The sequence below is a fragment of the Cervus canadensis genome, chromosome 2 (genome assembly GCF_019320065.1).
Source record: "Cervus canadensis isolate Bull #8, Minnesota chromosome 2, ASM1932006v1, whole genome shotgun sequence".
NCBI classification, from domain to species: Eukaryota; Metazoa; Chordata; class Mammalia; order Artiodactyla; family Cervidae; genus Cervus; species Cervus canadensis.
Genome location: NC_057387.1, coordinates 114489130 through 114512162, shown reverse-complemented (window position 1 = coordinate 114512162; position 23033 = coordinate 114489130). Strand labels below are relative to the sequence as shown.

The 23033-nt window shown below is 50.0% G+C and overlaps 1 protein-coding gene across 9 annotated transcripts in view; it reads right to left on the bottom strand.

Annotated features, from left to right (window-relative positions):
- FARP2 (FERM, ARH/RhoGEF and pleckstrin domain protein 2) overlaps window positions 1–23033 on the bottom strand; it is a 92933-nt gene that overhangs the window by 28768 nt on the left and 41132 nt on the right. For all 9 annotated transcript variants that reach the window (XR_006268222.1, XR_006268223.1, XR_006268224.1 and 6 more), the window contains 9 exons: window positions 21350–21392; window positions 20133–20211; window positions 17860–17957; window positions 15846–15960; window positions 10944–11091; window positions 3420–3515; window positions 1647–1810; window positions 1250–1318; window positions 579–636 (listed from right to left, as the gene is read on the bottom strand). Coding sequence is in view for 6 of the 9 variants with exons in the window: in XM_043462220.1 (XP_043318155.1) it covers window positions 579–636; window positions 1250–1318; window positions 1647–1810; window positions 3420–3515; window positions 10944–11091; window positions 15846–15960; window positions 17860–17957; window positions 20133–20211; window positions 21350–21392 (870 nt within the window). In the remaining 3 variants the exon portion in view is untranslated. The remainder of the gene's footprint in view (window positions 1–578; window positions 637–1249; window positions 1319–1646; window positions 1811–3419; window positions 3516–10943; window positions 11092–15845; window positions 15961–17859; window positions 17958–20132; window positions 20212–21349; window positions 21393–23033) is intronic.

Here is a 23033-nt window from a genome sequence, read left to right as displayed (position 1 = left end):
GCATTATCATCACTTCACACTTTAATAAAAGTTGTATTTCTCAGCTGTTTTCCTGACAACAAAAAGCACTGTGTCCACTGCAGAAAACCAAGTCAGATGAGAAGCACAAGAAGATAAAAACTGCCTGGGGCCCGGTCACTGGGAGATAACATTTGCTGCTGTGAGGGTTCGTCCCTTGAGCACCCAGTTGTCTTTTTAAATCAGGAAGAAGGTTCTCCACGGGTCACTGTGCAAACTGCCAGTGTCACTGCTAATGCTTCCTGAACGTGTCCCTCTCGGGCTCCACGCTTCTGAAACGAGATTCTTAGTGGCTGTTGAGTCCCCTGACAGGTGGCCACACCCAGACCAGCACGGATGGCGGTCGCTGGGGTCTCTAGGGTCACAAGCAACACTGTGACATGTGTCCACCCACAAAGCTCCCTCTTCACTCGGGACTCCTTTCTGCAAACAGGGTCCCAGGACTGGAACTGCCATGTAAATGGTGAGACTAACTTTAGGACTCCTGTTGCAACCACGCCAGGCTATTCCCTAAAAGGGGACGGTGCCTACATCGGGTGCGTTTACGCAGAAGGACTAACCTGCCGTGGCAAGTCCACTTTGAGGGCACGGAGAGACATCCGGGTCTTGCTGTGTCTCCTGGAAACAGAGGACAGGCGGTGAGCCCCACGCCCCACTTGCCTGACCCCACTGCTTTTTTTTTTTCTCATCTTCAGTGCATTTTTATAAAAATCGCATCATCAGAGGAGCTCCTGGAGCACACAGCGTTAGGGTGCAGACCCCGTTTCTAAAGCAGCATGTGCTGCACCCGTGAGGAAGGACTCACATGAAAACGTGGCCAAGGGTTTGTAACACGCCCTGAGGCATCTAACTAGAAATGGCAGGATGACAGAAAAAAGGATGCAAACAAAAATACATGTCCAGAAGAGGTGAAATTAAGGAAGAGATCCACACTCACAGAAACAACATGAATTTTCAGATCCAAAGTTTAATACTATGAAAACCATCCTCTATAAAAACACAACGTCTGAGTGGAGTGAGGCAGACTGGAAGCAAAAAGTGTCATCTGCATCTAAACAACTTAAATGACAGTAAAACGCAAACCATCACCTTTAAATGAAACAGAAGAAACAGAACTCAAGTGTCAAGACACACACTGACGCAGCTGAAGTGCCTTTTACTCGAGCAAACGTTAGGGCGCCTAAAACGCTGACATAAACACCCACACTGTCACGAAGATGCGAGAATTTACCTTTCATACGGAACCCTCTTCATCCCACCGTCTTTGACATAATCAGCAAGTTGTTTCTGAGTTCTTCCACTGCGAATAAAATTCACATTTTACAGGAAAGAATAAACAGCTGTACACAGCACTAATTTTTCACAGAAGCAAAGGAAAAGTAAGACTTGCCCAGCCTCTGTCTTAAGTTTACACATGTGCTGACACAGCGCGCTTTGCATTAGCAGCAGGACCAGCGTTGCAGACAGCCGTCCGCAGGCCTCTCCCCACCACTCTGTGTGCTGAGCGTCCCCTGTGGCTCCGTGGCTGCAGCCCGCATGGAGTTCTCTGCCCATGAACCACCCTCGCCCTGACTGGACGTTCGCGTTCTCAGCGCCAAGACAAGGCCAACAGCGATGCGGCCGCCCACCTGTATCTGAAGGAGGAGCCTCTGCTGAAGAGGACGGCTTTAGCTTTCGGCTTCGGCTGATCAAAGAGTCTGAAAAAGGTGTGATGCTCCACACAGATCTTCCAGAAGTTCTTACATTCATCTCTGCTACCCAACACGAACTCCAGGGTGTCCTGGTAGGGCCCCTACGAGTGAAAGGCAAAGGTTCCAGTAACTAGAGCAGGAAGAAAATCTAGGAAGACAGGCTACTCCAAAGTTAAAAACTAGGAAGATTTTCTTTCTGAAAGTTGTGTAGACTTCTGGTTCCATTTATATTTGAGAGGAGAAAAATATAGTGGTATATTTCTTTGTAGAAAAGTCAGAGAAGTTCCGTCATCTAAATCACAAGGGCTAACATTTTGGAGTTTCTCTTTGAAACCTTTTCCCGTGGTAGAGGAAACCAAGGCATCTTTTTGTGCTGGCTGACACATTTACCTGTCGTCACTCAGTCACTTTCCTGTGGGTTTTCTGAGGGTGTTTTGGATGAGCAGGGCACAAAGGTTTTCAGGCTCACAAACATCACCATGAAGAAACTACTGCCTTATCTCTCATTGTTATTCCTTAGGATAAATTCCTAGAAATGTTATACTGAACTCAAAAACAATGCACATTTTTGGACATTGTAATGTTTATTACCAAATTACCTTACAAAAGAGTACAATATCAATACTTTAACTCCTATATTTAATCCTAAAAATCTAAGTGTTTAGGAATCGATATAAAACATAACCTCGCCAGGTGTAGAAATAGACACAGTTCAGAATTTTGCACTAATTCTCTTATTTCCCTGTCTCTGTGGAATAACTGCCAAAGACATTTTTTTTAACTTATAGAAGAAAAAACCTAGCCTTTTACTTGCATTTGTACATGTTCTTGGCATTCTTTATACTTCTCTTTCATTCTTAGAAGAAATATTTGAATAACAAACAGTTAAGCTATCTGTCCACACTTTCTGCACAAAATAAACACACTTGCAGGTCGCAGTGACCCTGGTCTGACAAAGCCCCTGCTAATCCAGTGCCTCTGAGAAGCTTAGGGGCAGCCCCTCCCAGACTGGCCCAGGCTCTCGGCTCCGGGCTGGGGCTGAGCTGCAGCCCCCAGGCCCCCTGCCACAGCGGCTGGCTGAGCCGTCTCCCAGCTTCCTGGCACTGTGGGCACGTAACACCATGAACATCTTAGAATTGTCTCAAGTATTGGATTTTTCCTCCCATCAGACTGTATAGACATTTACGTTTGTCCCTTTTTACTAATTTCAGTAAATTTATATTTAATTATTAACTTATGGAAAAATTTAGTTATTAACTTATGGACAAAAGAAAGGAACATTCATTTTCTGAAAGTCAAGGCTTCCTCATTTAGAACTATCGAAGGGTCAGTTTCGGAGACAGACACAGGAGAACGCTGGAAACACCCTCCGTTCACGCTGGACTGATTTGCTGCGGGGCTCCGGACCACAGCTAAACACTCTGTACCTCAGCCTTGGCACCCAAAGGAGGAGCAGCTGCAGTGACGCTACGGTTCTCAGCGGCCCGGGAGCCCGTCAGCCGCGGACGCTCTCAGGCCGCTCAGCCACCTCTGGCTGCCGGCCCACCCTGCGGGCAGGCCGCCCTGGGCAGGTCTCCCCAGAGTCCAGCCCCAGCCAGCAATCCTGTCCTTACGTTCTCGTGTGTGTTATGCTGAATTGATATACAAGTCATTAACAACTGAGCAGAGGGAACTTCCCTTAGCTTCAAGAGTTCTCATGATGACACTCACATGGACCTCCGGGTGGAGCTTGATGAGAAACCTTTTCCTCTTGAAGCTGAGCTTTCGGAGCCTGGACCAGTTGAAAGTGTTGATCCTGGTGCTGCTCTAAAATCCAAGAGATGGATGCTGAGTATCGACACACGTGTAATCCAGACGCACACACATACTTTCCCATGAAACAGAGTTACATCCTTGCCAAAAAGCACAGCTTTATATTCAGAAGCAAATTATATTTAGAACTCATTATATAGTTGTTACATTCGGAATGACTCAATTAAAATGTCAATACTAAACACACGAATCTGTTTTAGGAAGAACACTTTATTGCTCTGATAAAGCTTTGATACAAACTTTTTTTCTGTCAGTGTTAACAGTGAACATTTTGTAGCCACCCCAGTGAGGACAGTGCTTGGGAGGGGCGTGGGGGTGGCTGGGCAGGGCAGGAGCAGAGCCGAGTTTCTCAGCGAAGGAAAGCAAGGAGGATGGAGTGATCCGGGGGTGCCGGAGGGGACCCGGAGCCGGGGCTGAACTCCTGACTGTCCAGAGTGAGCGCCAGGGCCTGGACCCCGGCTTCTAAGCACTCTCCTCCCCCTTGGAGACTGGGACTCTGCTCTTCCAGGGTGGGGCAGGCAAGGAACACAAGAACCTTGACCACGTTACTGCGTGAGAAAGTAAGTAAGTGCTCAGAAAGGACAAAGGACAGGGAGAGGTCAAAGGGCACAGAGGTCACCTGAAGGGACGCCCGGATGGGGGGCAATTTAAAGATCAAAAGAAATAATGACTAAAGATCAAATATCAGATTACAACCTGAATTACAACTCGTGTAACAGTAAGATCAGGAGACAAACCCCTGTGTCCACAGCAACCAAGTAAAACAGATGAGAAAACCTCTCCAGGAGCCTGAACAGTGGAATTTAAAAAGCAGCCTTCTGGCAACCATGAGGGAGATTCACAGTCTTAAGTATCTCTCCACAAATACTAAATTACAGAGGTCAAAACGTCTCCTTGCGGGCTTCCCTGGTGGTGCAGCGGATGAGAACCCGCCTGCCAATGCAGGGGCCATGGGTTCCATCCCCGGTCTGGGAAGATCCCATATGCCACCAAGCAACTAAGCCCACGGACCCCCACTCCCGAGCCCGGGCACAGCAGTGAACAGGAGCCCCGCTCACCACAGCTGGAGAAAGCCCCAGCGCAGCAAACAAATAAAGACACAGCTTGTGAAACACGGCACCCCGCTCCAGTACTCTCGCCTGGAAAATTCCAGGGACGGAGGAGCCTGGTAGGCTACAGTCCATGGGTCACACAGAGTTGGACGCTGCTGAGTGACTTCCCTCTGTGAAGAGGCCTGTCGGTGCCTTTGGAGCAGGCGCCAGGCGCCGCCCCGCAAACACAGACAGGGCCGCCAGGGGCTGCACCACTCACAGCCTCCCGTCCGGGACTCGCCGCACAGGCTCTCGTCTCAGCAGCAGCTGGGCCGGGCAGGCCCACGTCACGAGTGACTGGCCTCGGTCCTTCCGGGGCACCACGGCCATGAGGACAAGGAGAGAAGGGAGGCACTTCCCACTGACGATCATGGGTAGACCCTGGCCGGGCGGGCGGGGCAGCTCAGCTTTGGGTGGGAGCGTCTGAAATCATGAGGCAGGGGCACCTGTGGAACCCACAGGAACCCGGGTGGGGGTGCCCGGCGAAGGGGCTCGCAGTACCTTCTTGTACTTCTCTGAGCTTGAAAACTTTCAGAATAAAAACTCTGAATGTATGGAAGCACCTTCTTTTCTGTCCTTGGTCTTCGTGACCATTTACTCTTTTCCACAAACTCAGGATGGGGAAACGGCAAGATGAAGAATGCTTTCCTGCCAGAGATACTAAAAAGCAGCCCAGCACTTTAGCCATAAGGAGGAAGGAGGCTTGGAAACACGCACGACATGGACATGCTCTGAAGGGAGGGGCAGCAGAGGCCCCGAGGCCAGTCCCAGGGAGGTGTGAGGAGGGACATCCGCAGACAGAGGCATGAGGGTCGGCGAAGCGGGCGGGGCAGGACCGCCAGGGCCTGGGGAGGGTGGGGTTGACATGTTCTGGAATTGGGGCGACGGCCGCATGATTCTGCGAGTATATTAATACTGAAAACACTGACTTATACTTCTGAAGGGTGGACTTCACGTGCTGTGCATTCCGTCTCAATTCTTTGCATTCCTGAGTTAAGAGATGTCCCTGAGGTCTGGACTGAATGTCAGCTCCCACCTCCCAGCACGGCCGACAGGCAGTCACTCCACCTGCGGCCCACAGTGAGACACTGGACGCTTCTCAGCTCCATCCACGAAATCAGCAAACTTTCACACGGCAACAGAAGAAAAGGCCACGCCTCAGCTCCCGGCTCTGGACGCGGGGCTCAGGGAGGTGGCAAGAGGGCCTGTCCGCCAAGGCCTGCGTCCACACAGCTGGCTCCCGCTGCTGTCTGCCTGGACCGCACACCACGGGACCGCGTCCACCCCTCCCCACGGGCGCCACCAAATCTGATCTGTGCTGTTGATCATGTGTGTGCTGCTCGCAAACTGGGCAGGGGTGGACTACAACTGTATTTTCCTCCTTTACCTGTAATTCTCCCAGAGTTACTAACTGCCTCTTTCCATTTGCTTAATTTTCTGTGTACCCATCACCGGTTCAGCGCAAAACCTCCCTGCAGACCTTTAAAGCTCTCCAGTATGATCTCACCCATGACGTCACTGATGGGCTTGTTTCTGGTTGTGTCACAGGGCTTGCAGGATCTCAGTTCCCCGACCAGGGACTGAACCTGGGACCCAGGGGTCGAACAGGAGTTGCGGGTTTGATCCCGGGAAGCGAAGATCCCCTGGAGGAGGAAACTGCAACACACTCCAGTATTCTTGCCTGGGAAATCCCAAGGACAGAGGAGCCTGATGGGCTACAGTCCATGGGGTCTCAGAGTCAGACACGACTGAGCACACACACATGCCAGTGGTCCTAACCACTGGAGCCCCAGGGAACTCTCCGGTTAGGTCTGTTTCTCTCTGGGCCGTCTTCCCTGGAGCCCCTGATGTCTTTCTGCTGACACAGGTTCTCCGCATCCGAGCATGGCCCACCCCTCTCCCTCCCCAACATGTCGCCGTGTCCTCAGCTCCCGCCCGGAGCCTCTCCCCACCATCAGGGTCCCGAAGGCTGCGCGGGGACTGAGTTTTCTGAAAAGCGGCATGTCTGGAAATGCTTTTACTTTCTTCTTGGGTAGGAGTCCGGCTGCACAGGCACAGAATTCTGGACTGGAAATGACTTTCTTCCAAGTTTAGAACCTCCATCCTCCAGTGTCCAGCCCGGTGGCATTTCACGCCTTCCCGCCTCCTCCCAGGAAGCCCTCTGATCTGTATTCTGATGTCTCAGACAACAAATCCTGCCCCATCTCCATTCACTCGGAATAAGGCCTGTGGGCACCTTCTGTCTGGAAACCCATGCCTGGAAGTTTGGATGCTTCTCCTCCTGGAACGTCTGTAACAATTCCTTGCTGCCGTTTGGGTCCAGCCTCTGGAATCCTGGGAGGCTGGGCCGCCCGGACGCTGCGGGAGCTCCCTCTGCTTCCCTCTCCGTCTCTTCCTCTGCTTTGCGGAGCTCTCAGCCGCGTCTCCCAGGTCTCCTGCCGCCAGCCTGTGCCACGCTGGCCCCGTGTCCTTGTGCCTGCCCGGCTCTTGCTTCAAGGTGTAGGCTTTTCTTCTACTTCTGAGGCTTCTTGGAGAAGGTCTCACAGACACACTGAAGGCCGGTGGCAGCCCTGCTCTGAGCAAGTCTAGGAGCACCGTTTCCCCAAGAGCATTCACTCACTTCTCTGTACCACACTCTGGTAATTCTCACAATATTTCAAACCTCTTCATTATTATATTTGCTAAGGTATCTGTCATCAGTGATCTTTGACATTACTACTGCAAAGGGATTATGACTCTCTGAAGGCTCAGATAATGGTTAACACTTTTAGCAATAATGTACTTTTAAATTAAAAAAAGAAAGAACATGCAATACAGTAATATACTAACAAGGCACCAAAATGAGTCCAGATTTAGCATTCCCCTTTCCCCTCTTCTGAAAGCCTGCTGACTCTGATCACTATCCGAGGGGCGGTCAACGCCGGCCTTTCTGCAGGGAATAAATTGTGTGTGTGATTTCTTCTCTTCCCCACAAGTGGCAGGAAGTCACACACACAGCTGAGTACTCTCTCCATGTAACAGCACATCTCAGAGACTGTCTCGTTTATTAGGACAGAGTCTGTGTCCTCTGGACAGGTGGCCGGTTACCCCATAACGTGGATGCAGCACCACTTGCATAACCAGCCTTCCAACAGTTAATTACCAATATTTTACTATGACAAACCAGGCCAGAATCAAAACTCACGTGCGAGTTTAGGCTTGTGCTGAAGCTGTGCCCCGTTCCTTGGGGACGAGGCATGGGGTAAAGAGGCTTTCCTGCCTTTGCACCGTCTCCAGCCCCGAGTTTCTGCTTCTCTGAGTCTCTTCTTCCCACAAGTTTGGCACCTGCCCTGCAAATACCATCTTCCTTGGAAAGAAGGTTTTCCTCAAGTTCCTGGTTCTCCCTGTCACTGTCTGAGTTTAGCAGGAGGCCCCAGGTGTGCCCGAGTCAGGGAGCATCTGGTAAACCCTGGCCAGGCACTGCCCAGGGACGCTAGTCTACAGGGCACTGGACAAGGTGCAGCGTCTCTCCAAGGATGCGCATGAGTTGAAAGAGAAGGACCAGTAACGATACAGGCGAAGAACCAGAGAGCACAGCGGTCAGCGTTCGCATCGCCAGGGAGGCCAGGTGGTGCCCCAGATGATCCCTGAGGGGTCACATGTCACCTGCATGTGGTCCAGCTGGGCACCACCAGCCGATTCTAGCCACAGGAAAACGGCCCACACACTGTTGCAGTGTTCTGGATCGCAGGCGTCTGCAGCATGATTGCTGAATGCTACAGCCGCTTCCAGACTGGACCCCGTCCTGCAGGAAAAGGAGCTGCATGGACGCGACTGGCCAGGAGCTAACAACGGGGACAGACCCGTAGATTCAAGAGTCAGGGGCCTCAGTGACGGCCGCACAGCAGTCACGACAGGGGTGGTCTCTTCTTAGGGGGCACACACTCAGGGGAAAGGGCCCTGTGAGGGCACCTCACCCTCAAGGCTTCAGAAGAATGTGTGTGTGTGTCTGTGTATATATATGTGGCCTGTGTGTACAAAAATGTGTGTGTCTCTGTGCATGTGTGTATCTGAGTGTATACATGTGTCTCTCTGTGTGTATATAGGTGTGTGCCTGTGTTTATACATGTGTCTGTGCGTGTACAGCTTACCAGGTAGTGTTAGTGGTAAAGAACCAGCCTGCCGATGTAGAAGACCTAAGAGATGTGGGCTTTATTCCTAGGTAGGGAAGGTCCCCTGGAGGGGGGCATGGCAACCCATTCCAGTATTCTTGCCTGGAGAATCCCATGGACAGAGGAGCCTGGTGGGCTGCAGTCCATGGGATCACACAGCGTCAGACATGACGGCAGCGACTTAACACACACATATATATGTATATGTGCATGTTTCTGGGCATCTGTGTGTGTGTCGTGTGTCTATGTGTGTATATGCTTCTCTGTGTGTCTGTGTGTATATACATGGTCTGTATGGTGTGTCTTTCTGTATGTGTCTCTGCGTATATGTGTGTGTCTGTAGGTGTATCTGTGTATACATATGTATCTCTGTATATGTGTGTCTGTGTGTGTGTATCTGTGTGTATGTGGTCTGTTTCTGTATATATGTATCTGTACATGTGTGTGTCTCCGTGTATGCATGGTCTGTATGTGTGTATGTCTGTGTACATGTGTATCACGTATGTATGTGAGTGTATATGTGGTTTGTATGTCTGTGTGTTTATGTGTCTGTGTATCCATAGATCTGTCTATCTATACATCTCTGTGTTTGTGTGTGTGTATGTGTGTATATGTGGTCTCTGTGTGTGTTGGTGTGTGTATGTGTATATGTAGTCTATGTGTATATGTGTCTCTCGTGTGTGGATGTGGTCTGTGTCGTGTCTGGTTTGTGTGGGTGCTCTGTGTATATTTATGTGTCAGCGTGTGTACATGTGTTCTGCATGTCTGTGTATGTGTACACGTGCTGGTACTTGTATATGTGATCTGTGTGTGGGGGGGGCAGGGAGTGAGAACACAGTCCGGCGAGAACCCGTGTGATGAGCATGTGGGACTCTGCGTGCTCTTCTGATTCTCAGTGCTTTCAGATCGTCAATGTGTCTGCGATGAGTCTTTGAAGAGGAGGCTCTGAAGGGCTGGCCGGCACCTCCTGGGGCTGGAGTGGGGACCGCAGGCTCAGAAGCCCACTCACAGTCACTCCCCTCCACCTCCAAGGGGAGGCCCTTGCCAGGGGCGGGGTGGCGCTCTAACTGTCCTGCCTCCGGCCCGCCGGTCTCAGCTCCACTCCTGCACCTCGCGGTCATCCCACCGGCCTTCCGAGCTCCCAGACTCAGCTGACAGCCCCTGCTCTCCTTTCCATCCTTGGGTCTTACTGATGCAAAGTTTAAAAAATCCCTTCACTGTCATTCCAGTGGGGATTCTGAGGGAGTGGAAATGGATTCAATCTGCCGCCTTTAACCCAAACTCTTTAATCCTTTGCTTTTGCAATTTCTTCTGGTCATAGACGACTTGCCCTTTTCTGGAAGAATGACGACCTCGACTCTGAGGGCTGCGCTTGCCCCCGCGTGCCGGGCAGGGGCCGCCGGCAGAGGGCGTGCGTGTGGGGCCTGGGCCTGGCAGGGCCTGGACGCTCAGGGGAAGCCACACTGCTGACTCTAAGTGCAAGCCTGACATTCTTTCTGACAGGAAACTGAAATTTGATGCCTAATTTTAAAAGAGAAAGGCAAAGACGGTGAAACGAAGCATTTTTGGTCGGGGAGGCCAGGCTCAGACTGGCCGTCTCGGGGGGCGGCGTGAAGCTGGCCATGGAGGGAGGAGCTGCAGCCGGCGGCCGCGTTCCCCGAGGCGCCAAGGTCCTGGGCAGGGCCCGTGCCAGGGAGGGCTCTGGAGCCCAGGCTGGCACCCGCAGCTGCTTCCGGGTGCTTCAGCCGGCCCAGCACGCAGACACATCACCAGAAACACAGCTCGGGGCCCTTCCGGTGTCTCCTCCCATGCTCACACCCAATGGGGGTAGACACCCCCAGGACCACGGGGCCACCCCAGAAGCTCTCCGGGCAGCTCTGGCTCCCGCAGTCAGTGGGACTGTGGCCCGTAGCGGAGACCCCATGGGCAGCGGCCCCTCAGCCCCGGGGGAGACCCTGCCTGCAGGTCACTCTGAGCCCCGGGGTGAGGTTCCGGGTCAGGGGACCTTCCGAACAGCATTAGAAGGAAGAGCGGGCTCCGGGACAGAGTCCAGGACTAGGAAACGACCTCTCTAGGGGGACAGGCCGGATCACACAGTCCGCAACACTCTGCCTCCCAGTCTGAGGTGACTCAGCCACAGACTTCCCAGCGCAGGTGAGCACAGCGCCCCGCCCACCTACCTGGAACACCAGGACGCCCGTGTGTGACACGGCCAGCTTGATCTTGGCCCCCTCCCGGTCAGAAGCCGAGTGAAACCTGATGCCGTACATGTCCAGCTTCCGGGCAATTTCCAGCACCTGGAAGTCTGACTCAGCAGGAGTCTGGCCCCTGCAATGAAAGACAGCAAGTTCACAGCGCTCCTGAGAGCAGAAACTCGGACAGAGAGACCGGGAAAACAGAAGGGAACACAACCAGCACAGGGGCTCCGATCTCCAGACGGCCGGCCGCTCCCCCACGGATACCCACCCACGGCAAATTACACTGCACACAGGCCACAGAACCGTCCCCTTCCTTCGGTTCTGTAATCCCCGGGGCGAATCTTTTCTTTGCACTCATGAGGTGCTCAGCCTTATAATTTTATCTTCATATGGACAAAGTGATGTGCAAACATTTACAGGCAGAGACGAATACTAAATATGGGCCACACTACGAGTAACGCACGGATAACCCTAGTATCTCATTGAACCCACTTCAAAACTTTAAAAGGTACAATGCTAACCATTAGAATATACCTTTATAAAAATTAAATTATGAAAATGAACAAAAATAGAATCACCAAAACAGCTGGGGTATCCTCGCCTGGCACACAGTCCAGACAGTGAGGGGCTCCAGGGTGGGCGCTCAGGACAGCCCAAAGCCTCCACGAGCGACCTCCATAAACAGCTCTTTTTCCTCTTGCTTCCGAAAGCCTGAGTTTTGGGATCTTTTAGGAATAACAAGACTGCTTGGTTAATGTCATTCCTGTGATTTCCATTCTTGGATGGAAATGTCTGTCCTTTGAAGCTGACTAGATGCTTATCACTCCAATAAGCCATCAGCGAGGCGATAACCCCACGGTATGTACACGTCTTCTCCACCTGCTCATCTCCTGACGGGCACTGAGGGGGTGTTTCTGTTCTGGCTGTCGTAAGGAACGCCGCTGTGAGCATGGGGGTGCGTGTATCCTTTCCCGTCAGTGTTTCTGTTTTCTTTGGGTAAACACCCAGGAGTGGAATTCTGGACCATATGGTAGCTCTAGTTTAAATTTTATTTATTTTAGATTTTTTATTTTTTTATTTTAGATTTTTTAAATTGGAGTTGATTTACAACATTTTGTTAGTTTTTGGTGTAGAGCAAAGTGAATCTGACACACATATATACATCTACTCTTTTTTAGATTCTTTTCCCATATACGCCAATATTCAGTAGAATATTGAGTCTGTTTTTGGTTTCTTGAAGAACCTCCATTTTATTTTCAACAGCTGCTGCACCAATGTACAATCACACCAACAGTGCACAAGGGTTCCCCTCTTCTTCACATCTTCACCAACACTTATTTCCTGTCTTTTTAAAAAGGATGTATAGCTGATGTACAATATTATATAAGTTATAGGTGTGCAACAGGATTCATAATTTTTAAAGATTATGTACTCCATTTATAGTTGTTATAAATATTGGCTATATATTTAGGAACCAGAGATCAAATTGCCAACATCTGCTGGATCACAGAAAAAGCAAGAGAATTCCAGAAAATCATCTACTTCTGCTTCATTGACTACACTAAAGCCTTTGAGTGTGTGGATCACAACAAACTGTGGAAAATTCTTCAAGAGATGGGAATATCAGACTACCTTACCCACCTTCTGAGAAATCTGTATGCAGGTCAAGAAGCAACAGTTAGAACTGGACATGGAACAATGGACTGGTTCAAAATTGGGAAAGGAGTACATCAAGGCTGTATACTGTCACCCTGCTTATTTAACTTATATGCAGAGTTCAGTTCAGTTCACTTGCTCAGTCATGTCCGACTCTGCAACACCATGGACTGCAGCACGCCAGGCTTCCCTGTCCATCACCAACTCTCAGAGCTTGCTCAAACTCATGTCCGTTGAATCAGTGATGCTATCCAACCATCTCATCCTCTGTCTTCTCCTTCTCCTCCTGCCCTCAATCTTTGCCACCATCAAGATCTTTTCTAATGAGTCAATTCTTTGCATCAGGTGGCCAAAGTATTGGAGCTTCAGCTTCAGCATCAGTCCTTCCAATGAACATTCAGGACTGATTTCCTTAGGATTGACTGGTTTGATCTCCTTGCAGAGTACATCATGTGAAATGCTGGGTTGGATGAAGCACAAGCTGGAATCAAGACTGCTGGGAGAAATATCAATAACCTCAGATATGCAGATGACATCACTCTAATAGGAGAAAGTGAAGAAGAACTAAAGAGCCTCTTGATGAAGGTGAAAGAGAAGGGTGAAAAAGTTGGCTTAAAAATCAACATTAAAAAAACTAAGATCATGGCATCTGGTCCCATCACTTCATGGCAAATAGATGGGGAAACAGTGGAAACAGTGGCTGACTTTATTTTCTTGGGCTCCAAAATCACTACAGTTGGTGACTGCAGCCATGAAATTAAAAGATGCTTGCTCCTCGGAAGAAAAGCTATGAGAAACCTAGGGAGCATATTAAAAAGCAGAGACATTACTTTGCCGACAAAGGTCCATAAAGTCAAAGCTATGGTTTTTCCAGTAGTCATGTATGGATGTGAGAGTTGGACTATAAAGAAAGCTAAGCACTGAAGAATTGATGCTTTTGAACTGTGGTGTTGGAGAAGACTCTTGATAGTCCCTTGGACTGCAAGGAGATCCAACCAGTCCATCCTAAAGGAAATCAGTCCTGAATATTCATTGGAAGGACTGATGCTGAAGCTGAAGCTCCAATACTTTGGCCACCTGCTGCGAAGAGTTGACTCATTAGAAAAAGACCCTGATGCTGGGAAAGTTTGAAGGCAGGAGGAGAAGGGGATGACAGAGGACGAGATGGTAGCATGGCATCACTGACTCAATAGACATTAGTTTGAACAAGCTCCAGAAGATGGTGAAGGACAGGGAAGCCTGCTGTCCATGGGGTTGCAGAGTCAGACAGGACTGAGCGACTGAACAACTGGCTACATTCCCTGTGTGTATAGTACAGTCTGTAGCTAATCTCCTTTCTACCCAGTAGCTTGTACCTCTTACTCCTCTACCCCATCCCTCACCCCGCTGGTTTGTGGTCTATATCATGCGTCCGTTTCTTTTTTGTTCTATCCACTAGTTTGCTGTATTTCTTTTTGTTTTTGTTTTTTTTTTTTAGTTAGCTGTATTTCTAAGATTCCATATGTAAGTGAAATCATGTAGTATTTGTCCTTCTCTGTCTGACTTATTTCACTTGGCACAATACCCTCCAGGTCCACCTGTATTGTTGCAAATAACAGGATTTCTTTCTTACTGTGGCTGAGTAGTATTCCATTGTGTGTGTGTATGTGTATATATATATATATATATATACATACACATGTGTATTATATGTACACACACACACACACACCCCCCACATCTTCCTTCTCCACTCCTCTGTTGATTTATTTCTTGTCTTTTTTGTAATAGCCTCTGATAGGTGTGAGGTAGTATCTCATTGTGGTTTTGGTGTGTGTTTCCCTGATGACTAGTGATGCTGAGCATGTTTTCATATGTCTGTGTGTTTCTTTAGAAAGATGTCTCTTCAGGTCCTCTGCTCCATTTTCAATCAAGTTGTTTGTTTTTTTGTGTTCAGCTGTATGACTTCTGTGTGTATTTTGGATACTGACTTCTTACCAGACATATTTTCTCCCATTCAGTAGGTAGCCTTTTGGTTTTTTGATAAGTTTCTTTTGCTGTGCAAAAGCTTTTTGGTTTTATTAGGTCCCATTTGTTAATTTCTGCTTGTTCTCCTTGCCTGAGGAGACAGATCCAGAATGATAGAGGTGACCCTTGAACAAACCGGGGGTTAGGGGCCCCAACCCTCTGCATACACCCCCCCGTCAGCCCTCAGTATCCATGGTTCTACCTCTGAGAATTCACCCCATGTAGCATCTGCTGCTGAAAACCGCCCGTGTGAGAGTGGACGTGCCCAGCTCAAGCCTGTGTTAAGGGGCCTACTGTACTGCTAAAGTCCATGTCCAAGAACACACTGCCTGTTTTCTTCCAGGACTTTCACAGTTTCAGGCTCTACAAGGCTTTTTCTGGCTCCACAGCTTAAAGCAGGACTAGAGCCTTGGGTGCTGGCCGCCCGTACGGCTCCAGGCTGTTGGCTCGGGTGCATCCTTGTGGTTCATCTTTGCGGTTCATTCTTGTGCTTCATCCTTGCGATTCATTCTTGTGGTTCATCCTTGTAGTTCATCTTTGCGGTTCATTCTTGTGGTTCATCTTTGCAGTTCATCGTTGCAGCTCATCTTTGCGGTTCATTCTTGTGGTTCATCCTTGTGGTTCATCCTTGCGGTTCATCCTTGCGGCTCATCTTTGCGGTTCATCTTTGTGGCTCATTCTTGTGGTTCATGTTTGCGGTTCATCCTTGCAGTCCAGGTCACAACTGACAGCTCTGGAAGCCAGAGCCGCCCGACCAGACACGAGAAGGCCCCTGTGGCTGTGAGCAGTAGAACACATGGTGGACAAGCACAGTGCTTCAGGAAGGGGAGGGGATCATCAAGGGTCTGACCTGGGTCTGTGTCACTCAAAGCCACCCCCACCCCCCACCCCCACCCCCGAGCCGACAGCAGGGCCTGCAGTGGAGTTTCACCTGCAGGGCGTCGGTGTGTCTGCATCTGCAGGCCCCCTGCAGGGGCCAGGCCTCCAGGACCCCTCCCCGCCAGCAGCTCCCCAGCCCGGCCCGGCCTCTCCATCTCTAGCCCCTCCTCGGGTCACCCTCACCTCACCCCAGGGCCGTGTCTCTGGGAGCCAGACCACAGGGCCGCAGCACGGATGACCCCACCCCGGACCCTGGACCTGGCGTGGCTGCCACAGGACCCGGTCTGCCCCGGGGAGGGTCGGGGTGAGCACATCGCCCGAGCCTGATGATGCCCAACTCACGCGAGCTCGCGGTGGAACGCCAGGATCCTGTGCAGGGCGCGCTCCTGCCGCGGCACATACTCGCGGGCACGCAGGTGCTCCCGGTCCAGCGCCTCATCGTAGTCCCCGACTTCCGCTGAGGTGAGAGAGGAGCAGCAGGTGATCTCAGTGCTTACGTAAAAGTACAAGGTGCAAATGCAAGAACTAAAAGCAAAAAAATTATTCTAATTCTGTAGTAAAAGAATATACCCCTCAAACAAAATTCTGTACTAGAGTTTCCCAAATATCTTATGCTATTAGAAGCAAACACACAGGCAGGTGAAGGGAATTTCTCCTGACTCCTCAACAGGAAAGATGCTGGCGAGCAACTTGGGCGGCAAATCTTGAGCTGCTGTCAGCTACATTTTCATCCATGCTTTCTCTGTGAGCTGTCTCAAGACCATCACACCCTGGATAAGGTCCTGCGTTTTGTTTCGGAATAATGTATTTTAAATTGTTTTTTCCTTCAGGACTTCTCAAATTCTCAAGGAACAATGACTGTTTCTCTAGTTCATGAATTTTAAGGCTCCGCTTATTTGAAAAACAGTGGTTAAAGCCCAATCATTTTAAGCAATATACTGTTTGGAGACAGTCTCACACTCACAGAAGAGGTGCAGGCACAAGATCACACCTTGGCACAAGAGTGTACACAACAGGACCTGCTCACCCCACCCCGCACCCACCACCCAGATCAGGACCACCTGGTGCCGCGTCCAAGCCTCAGCCCCGGGCGCGTCCTGGCAGGTGCCTGACATGTCTCTAAAGCCAAGGACTAGGTCAGAACCCTACAGTACATCTAGCCCCGTGCATCTTCACCAGCCCCCAGTCTGCACAGCACAGGCCCAGGGAGGACAAGCCACTAAGGGAAATGTGAGCTGCAAACACAGCCCTCAAGCAAGAGGCCCCGCCAGATGGCGGTGTGCACTGAAGACCACCTTCCGTCTGAGATGACCCAGGACAAACAAGAACTAAGAGACTCCTGAGAGTCCCCTGGACTGCAAGGAGATCCAACCAGTCCATCCTAAAGGAAATCAGTCCTGAATACTCATTGGAGGGACTGATGCTGAAGCTGATCTCCAATACTTTGGCCATCTGGTGAGAAGAGGCAACTCATTGGAAAAGACCCTGATGCTGGGAAAGACTGAAGGCGGGAGGAGAAGGGGACGACAGAGGATGAGATGGTTGGATGGCATTACCAACTCAATGGACATGAGTTTCAGCAAGCTCCGGGAGATGGTGAATGACAGGGAAGCCTGGAGTGCTGCAGGCCACGGGGTCGCAAAGAGTCAGACATGACTTAGCAACTGAATAACAACAAAGATGCTTCAACACTTGCGTTGCCAACCATGAACAAGACCCAACTGGCAGGATGGGAAACCTATGAGAACATTTGCTGTTTGGCGATGGTGTGTCACGGAAGGACCAAGGAAAGGCACATACCCTGTGGTCCTAACATGCTGGAGCCTCTCTCTGCCCTGCTTCCTGCACCCTCACTCCAGGGCACCCATTCTACACAGAGGACGCGGTCCAGCGCCCACGCTCCAGAGCACCTGTTCTACACGGAAGATGAGGTCCAGCGCCCACTCTCCAGAGCACCCATTCCGCACAGAGGACGTGGTCCAGTCCAGGAGCCTCTGGGTCTACTTCCTGTCCTGCACAGGGGCAGCACACACCTGCTTCCCACAGCCTCCCCTCGCGCTCCTCCCAGCTCATGTCTGAAGTCACATAACGCTTCATGCTCTGAAGCATCTCCCGCTGAGATATTGGAGGGTTTCCTCTGTCCTTCAGGGACTGATGCCTGCCTTGTCATGGGGGCTGTGATGTCACCCAGAGTCAGGGTACAGCCTGGAGCCCAAACTGGAGGTCTGAGGCCAAGGGAAACCGTTGGGGTCTCGCACGGCCCATCCCCCTCCCAAGCAGGAAGCTAACCTTTAGCCCCTCAGAAAAACCTGGGCGCAGCGGGTCCCATGAATGTGGGTCGCATGGGGACACTCACCCTGCAGGAGGTGGGATGCCAGGAGGGCGGCCGTGGTGTCCGTGCAGGTCAGACGCTCCTCCAGAAGGTCTCTCTTAAGCTGAAGGGCAAACAGGTAGCTAGGAGGAGGGAGAAACACAGAAGTCAGGCCCAAGGCCCCTGGGACACACATCCCCACGTTGAGGAGGACACACAGCCCGGCTGCATGGAGCAGACGGTGCCCAGGCAGCCTGGCCCCACAGCACTCAGCATCCACACGGCGGGCAGCACACCACACCCCAGGGCACCGACCACCCGGAGCCACGCTTTCAAGGGGGCAGCTCACAGACTTGTGCTCCCTGTGTTACACAGACACAACCGCACGCACAGTTTTGTGGGAAGTAGCAGAAAGACCCAACAAGGACAGAGCATCAAGTGTGGCTGCGAGTCTCAGAGAGATGGATAATACCCGATCTTGGCTAGAATCTGAGACACAGGCACCCTGAATTAAGTGGTGAGAGTGTAGCAGGGGGTGGGTTGACACCATTTATACATTCATTCACTCACCAGCGAGCAGCCCCGAGCACCTGGCTGCTCCAGGCGCTGGAGACAGCAGGGGAGCAGGACAGCCGCCCCGTCCTTCTCGGGGCTCACACGCCAGTGTCAGCACCAGCGCCTACTGGGCTTACACCGGAAATGTGCGTCCCCCTCCTCAAGCAATCCCACCCCGTGAACTTTTTTTCCTACAGAAATATTTCCAGAGCTCACGAATATGTGTGCAGAAGGAGACTTATCTGCAGCACTACAGCAGAGAACAGCGGGACACAACCCAGACTTGCACTGACATGAGGCTGGTTAACCAAATCCGGAGGCAGCCACGCACACCGGCGTGGAAGGACGCCCATGGCAGGCAGCGGGCACGCAGGTAAGAGAAAGAGAGCCGCCCGCGGCTCTGCGCGCATCTGCCGCTGCTTTCTGAGACGCTCATCTAAGGCCCCCGGGCTGCCGGCGCGGGGGCTCCGCCTGGAGGACTCGCCCCCCTGTGTCCAGCCTGCAGGGGCTGGGGTGGCATGCAGTGAGGGGAACGCCGACTTTTTACTCCATGTAACTTCACAGCTTTTTTTCTTTTACCACAGATATGTCATTTTTTAATAAATAAAACAAGGACCTTCTGCATAAACTTGACTTGGCCCCAGGACAGAATTAGGCCGACACTTACTGTTGCTCACAGTTGTCGAGGCATATATATATTTTTTTTTTTTTTTTGAGGCATATATATTTAAAAGTGGTTCCCAAAGAGGGACTTCTTGGTAAATGTCAGGTATTTAATGCACCGTTAAGATAAGCTCACTCATATTTTCTGCTGTCCTTGGGGTCAGCCTCCCTCCTGTGAAGACTTGTGGCTGGAGCCACATGGTCTAAGCTTCCCTGCAGCCCAGCTTGTGGCTTTGTGACAATGGAACAGTTGACAGAGACCCACGCAGACGGTCCAAGACCCAGAGGATTCGGATACAAATCCACGTCAGGTCAGGAAGCTACTCTGTCACCACTGCATCGTCACTGTAGTCCTCTCTTCACTTACATCCGACTCTGGGTTTCCACTTGATTTTTAGATTTTCGCTTTACTCCTCGTGATAAAATCGGTACATAAAACAAAAGGGAAAAAACCACTTCCATAATCTTAATACCCAGGTAAAACAACTGCAAACACTTTCAATCATTTCTGCAAAGAATTGATCCTGAATTTAAAAAAGCAGCAGAAAAGAGATCCCCTGAAGAATTTCCGCTCCGTATACTCCTAAAGACTTTCACACTTGGTTCTTCTCCCAGTTAAAGTCATTTTGTTGATAGAATAGTAAAGGAATGGGCAAAACTCCTACAAGCTTTTTGCCAGCATGCTAAGTTGATTCAGTCGTGTCTGACTCTGTGAGACCCTACGGACTGCAGCCCACCAGGCTCCTCTGTCCATGGGATTCTCCAGGCAAGAATACTGGAGTGGGTTGCCATGCCCTTCTCCAAACTTTCTGCACACACAAATCTAGGCTCATCTGGAGAATATTTGTTCAGCAGTACCCTAACACCCCTCTTTTAATTCTCAAATTTATAACACGATCTTTCTTCTAAATCCTATTTGCATTTGGGTCTGTGAGGAGTTAACTCCAACAATGCTGCTTTTAGCTGTGACACTCTGGTCCCAGCTTGGACACGGACACTCTCTGTGTGGAGGACCCTGACCAGGCACCCAGGTGACGTGCAGGTGCTACAGAGGGTGAGCGGGACCCGCTCATGGCGGCTCTGTCAGTCAGGCTCTTTACCGTGTATATTCTTCTTGCAACTGACCCGGATCCGGTGGGAAGAACTTCACTGCCAGGCGAAGCACTGCATTCTTTGGTCCTATGGAAAGAAAAATTTACAGTCCACAAATAAGTCACTCTCTGTATTTGCTATCTCTCTGCATGTTCTGGCATAACTGAGCTGGTGCTTTCAAATGGACTGTTAGAGCAAGTCTTTTCAAGTAAGAGGATATTAAGACCCTTCCTGTGTATGAAGTTATTAGTCCGAAGTACCAGTCACACGCAGCAAAGAAAAAAATGAAAAACTTCTGTATTAAGCAGGGGTTACTAAAAGTTTGAAACCCTAAAAAAAAAGACTGCACATTAAAATCTTAAAATATATTCTTCTTATTTTAGGAGTAAAAAAGTGATAAAAAATGACAGTGTTTATACTAATAGTAGTAGCAATAATTTAAAAAGCCTGGGACCTCCCAGGCGGCCTAGAGGCTATGATCCTGGGCTTTCACTGCCAGGGCCTGGGTTCAACCCCTGGTCAGGGAAATGAGATCCCATGAGCAGAGTGCCAAAGCCAAAAAATAAAAATAAATAAAAAAATTAAAAGGCCATTATTCTTTAAATCCTTATATACTTTAGTGAAAGAAAAATGTTATCATTCAATATATGAAACTAGGACAACCTGATTACTGTAAAGAAAAAGCATAAGCTATTAGCTCATCTGAGTATTTTAGCTTTATTGAAATTTTATAATAACCCAGTCATGTAATTTTCACCAACAGAAAAGAGGAACTGCTTTGCTAAAATGCTATAGCAACTGAAATGGCCTTGGCTTCTAAGTGAACGAAAGTTCCCCCCATAATCCTCTCCCCCTCAATTTAGTTCTAAAAATGTTACAGGTGAGTTCAAATGACTGGAGATGTCACCTGAATGTCCTTTCATAATTAGAAGCTGCACACTCATTTTGCATATTGGCCAAAAATTGAAGCAGTACTGACCAGCAAATCCTATTCTCCCACAGGTGAGGCAGGTAACCAAGAAGTATCTGAGTCAGGTGATGCCCCACCCTCCACGTCTCACAGCCTGAAGCTAAACGGCAAAGCGACCTCCCAGCGCACCTGCCGCGGGTGGCGCGATGCTGCCGCCCCGAGGTGACGGTCACGGTCGGCTGTGCCTTGAATCTGAACAGTCAAGGGCAAGCATCTCAGGTGAACAGAATTTTAAAGAGTTAAAAAAGGACTTACTTCGTACTTGCCTAATGATGGGTTTCATAGGTTCAAGCCAGATCTAAAGAGAATTTAAGAAAAGATATCAAATTCATTAACTTACTTCTCTATTTAATCAGCATATTGCAAAACACAAAAATATTTATATTTAAGACAAACATTTAAAGCAGGAACAGCCCCCCCATGTCGAATCTTGATACAACAGACGCCAAGTCCCGCAGGGCCCGCTGTAAACCACTGAGTCACACGGTGTGCTGTCGCCGGGCAGAGTGGACACAGAACTCTGTGCGTGTAGGTGTGTGCATGGAGGTGTGCGGTGTGTGTGAGTGTGTGTATATGGTGTGTGGTGTGTGTGTGAGTGTGGTATGTGTGTGTATGGTGTATGGTGTGTGGTATGTGTGGGGGTGTGGGTGTGGTGTGGTATGTGTGTGTGATGTCTGTGTGGTGTGTGTGTGATGTGTGACGTGAGTGTGGGGATGTGTGTGTGTAATGTGGTATGTGTGTGTGATGTCTGTGTGTGCTGTATGTGTGTGATGTGTGGTGTGAGTGTGGTGTGTGTGTGTGTGTGTGTGGGGTGTGTGTGAGTGTGTGTGTGTGTGTGTGTGGTGTGTGTGTGTGTGTGATGTGTGTGTGTGTGTGTGTGGTGTGTGTGTGGTATGTTGTGTGATGTCTGTGTGCTGTATGTGTGTGATGTGTGGTGTGAGTGTGGTGGTGTGTGTATGGTGTATGATGTGTGTGTGTGTGTGTGTGTGGTGTGTGTGAGTGTGTGTGTGATGTGTGGCGTGAGTGTGGGGATGTGTGTGTGTAATGTGGTATGTGTGTGTGATGTCTGTGTGTGCTGTATGTGTGTGATGTGTGGTGTGAGTGTGGTGTGTGTGTATGGTGTATGATGTGTGTGTGTGTGTGGTGTGTGAGTGTGTATGTGATGTGTGGTGTGAGTGTGGGGATGTGTGTGTGTAATGTGGTGTGTGTGTGTGATGTCTGTGTGTGCTGTATGTGTGTGATGTGTGGTGTGTGTGTATGGTGTATGATGTGTGTGTGTGTGTGGTGTGTGTGAGTGTGTGTGTGATGTGTGGCGTGAGTGTGGGGATGTGTGTGTGTAATGTGGTATGTGTGTGTGATGTCTGTGTGTGCTGTGTGTGTGTGATGTGTGGTGTGTGTATATGGTGTATGATGTGTGTGTGTGTGTGTGTGTGGTGTGTGTGAGTGTGTATGTGATGTGTGGCGTGAGTGTGGGGATGTGTGTGTGTAATGTGGTGTGTGTGTGTGGTGTATGGTGTGTGTGACGTGTGGTGTGGGTGTGTATGTGATGTGGTGTGTGTGTGTGATGTCTGTGTCTGGTGTGTGTGATGTCTGTGTGTGAGTGTGTGTGATGTGTGGTGTGAGTGTGTGTGTGGCATGTGCTGTGTGTGGCGTGTGTGGGCGTGTGGTGTGTGTGTGTATGTAGGGGGTATCTGCTAAGTCCATACACATGTCAGCACCCACTGCCTCTGTAAGCAGCAAGCTGACGAGAGGACTACTGTGTGATGGGGTGGCCGTGGCTCCATGATGCCGACGTGCTCTTTGAACTAACAGGTCATTTGGTTTCTTTAAAACATTTCCACCTATAAACACTAAAGCTCCACACTTTGACGGTTCATCTATTAAGTAAAATGAGTATAACCAGTTTAGTAAAGCAGTTTGCTCAAATCCATCCTTGAAA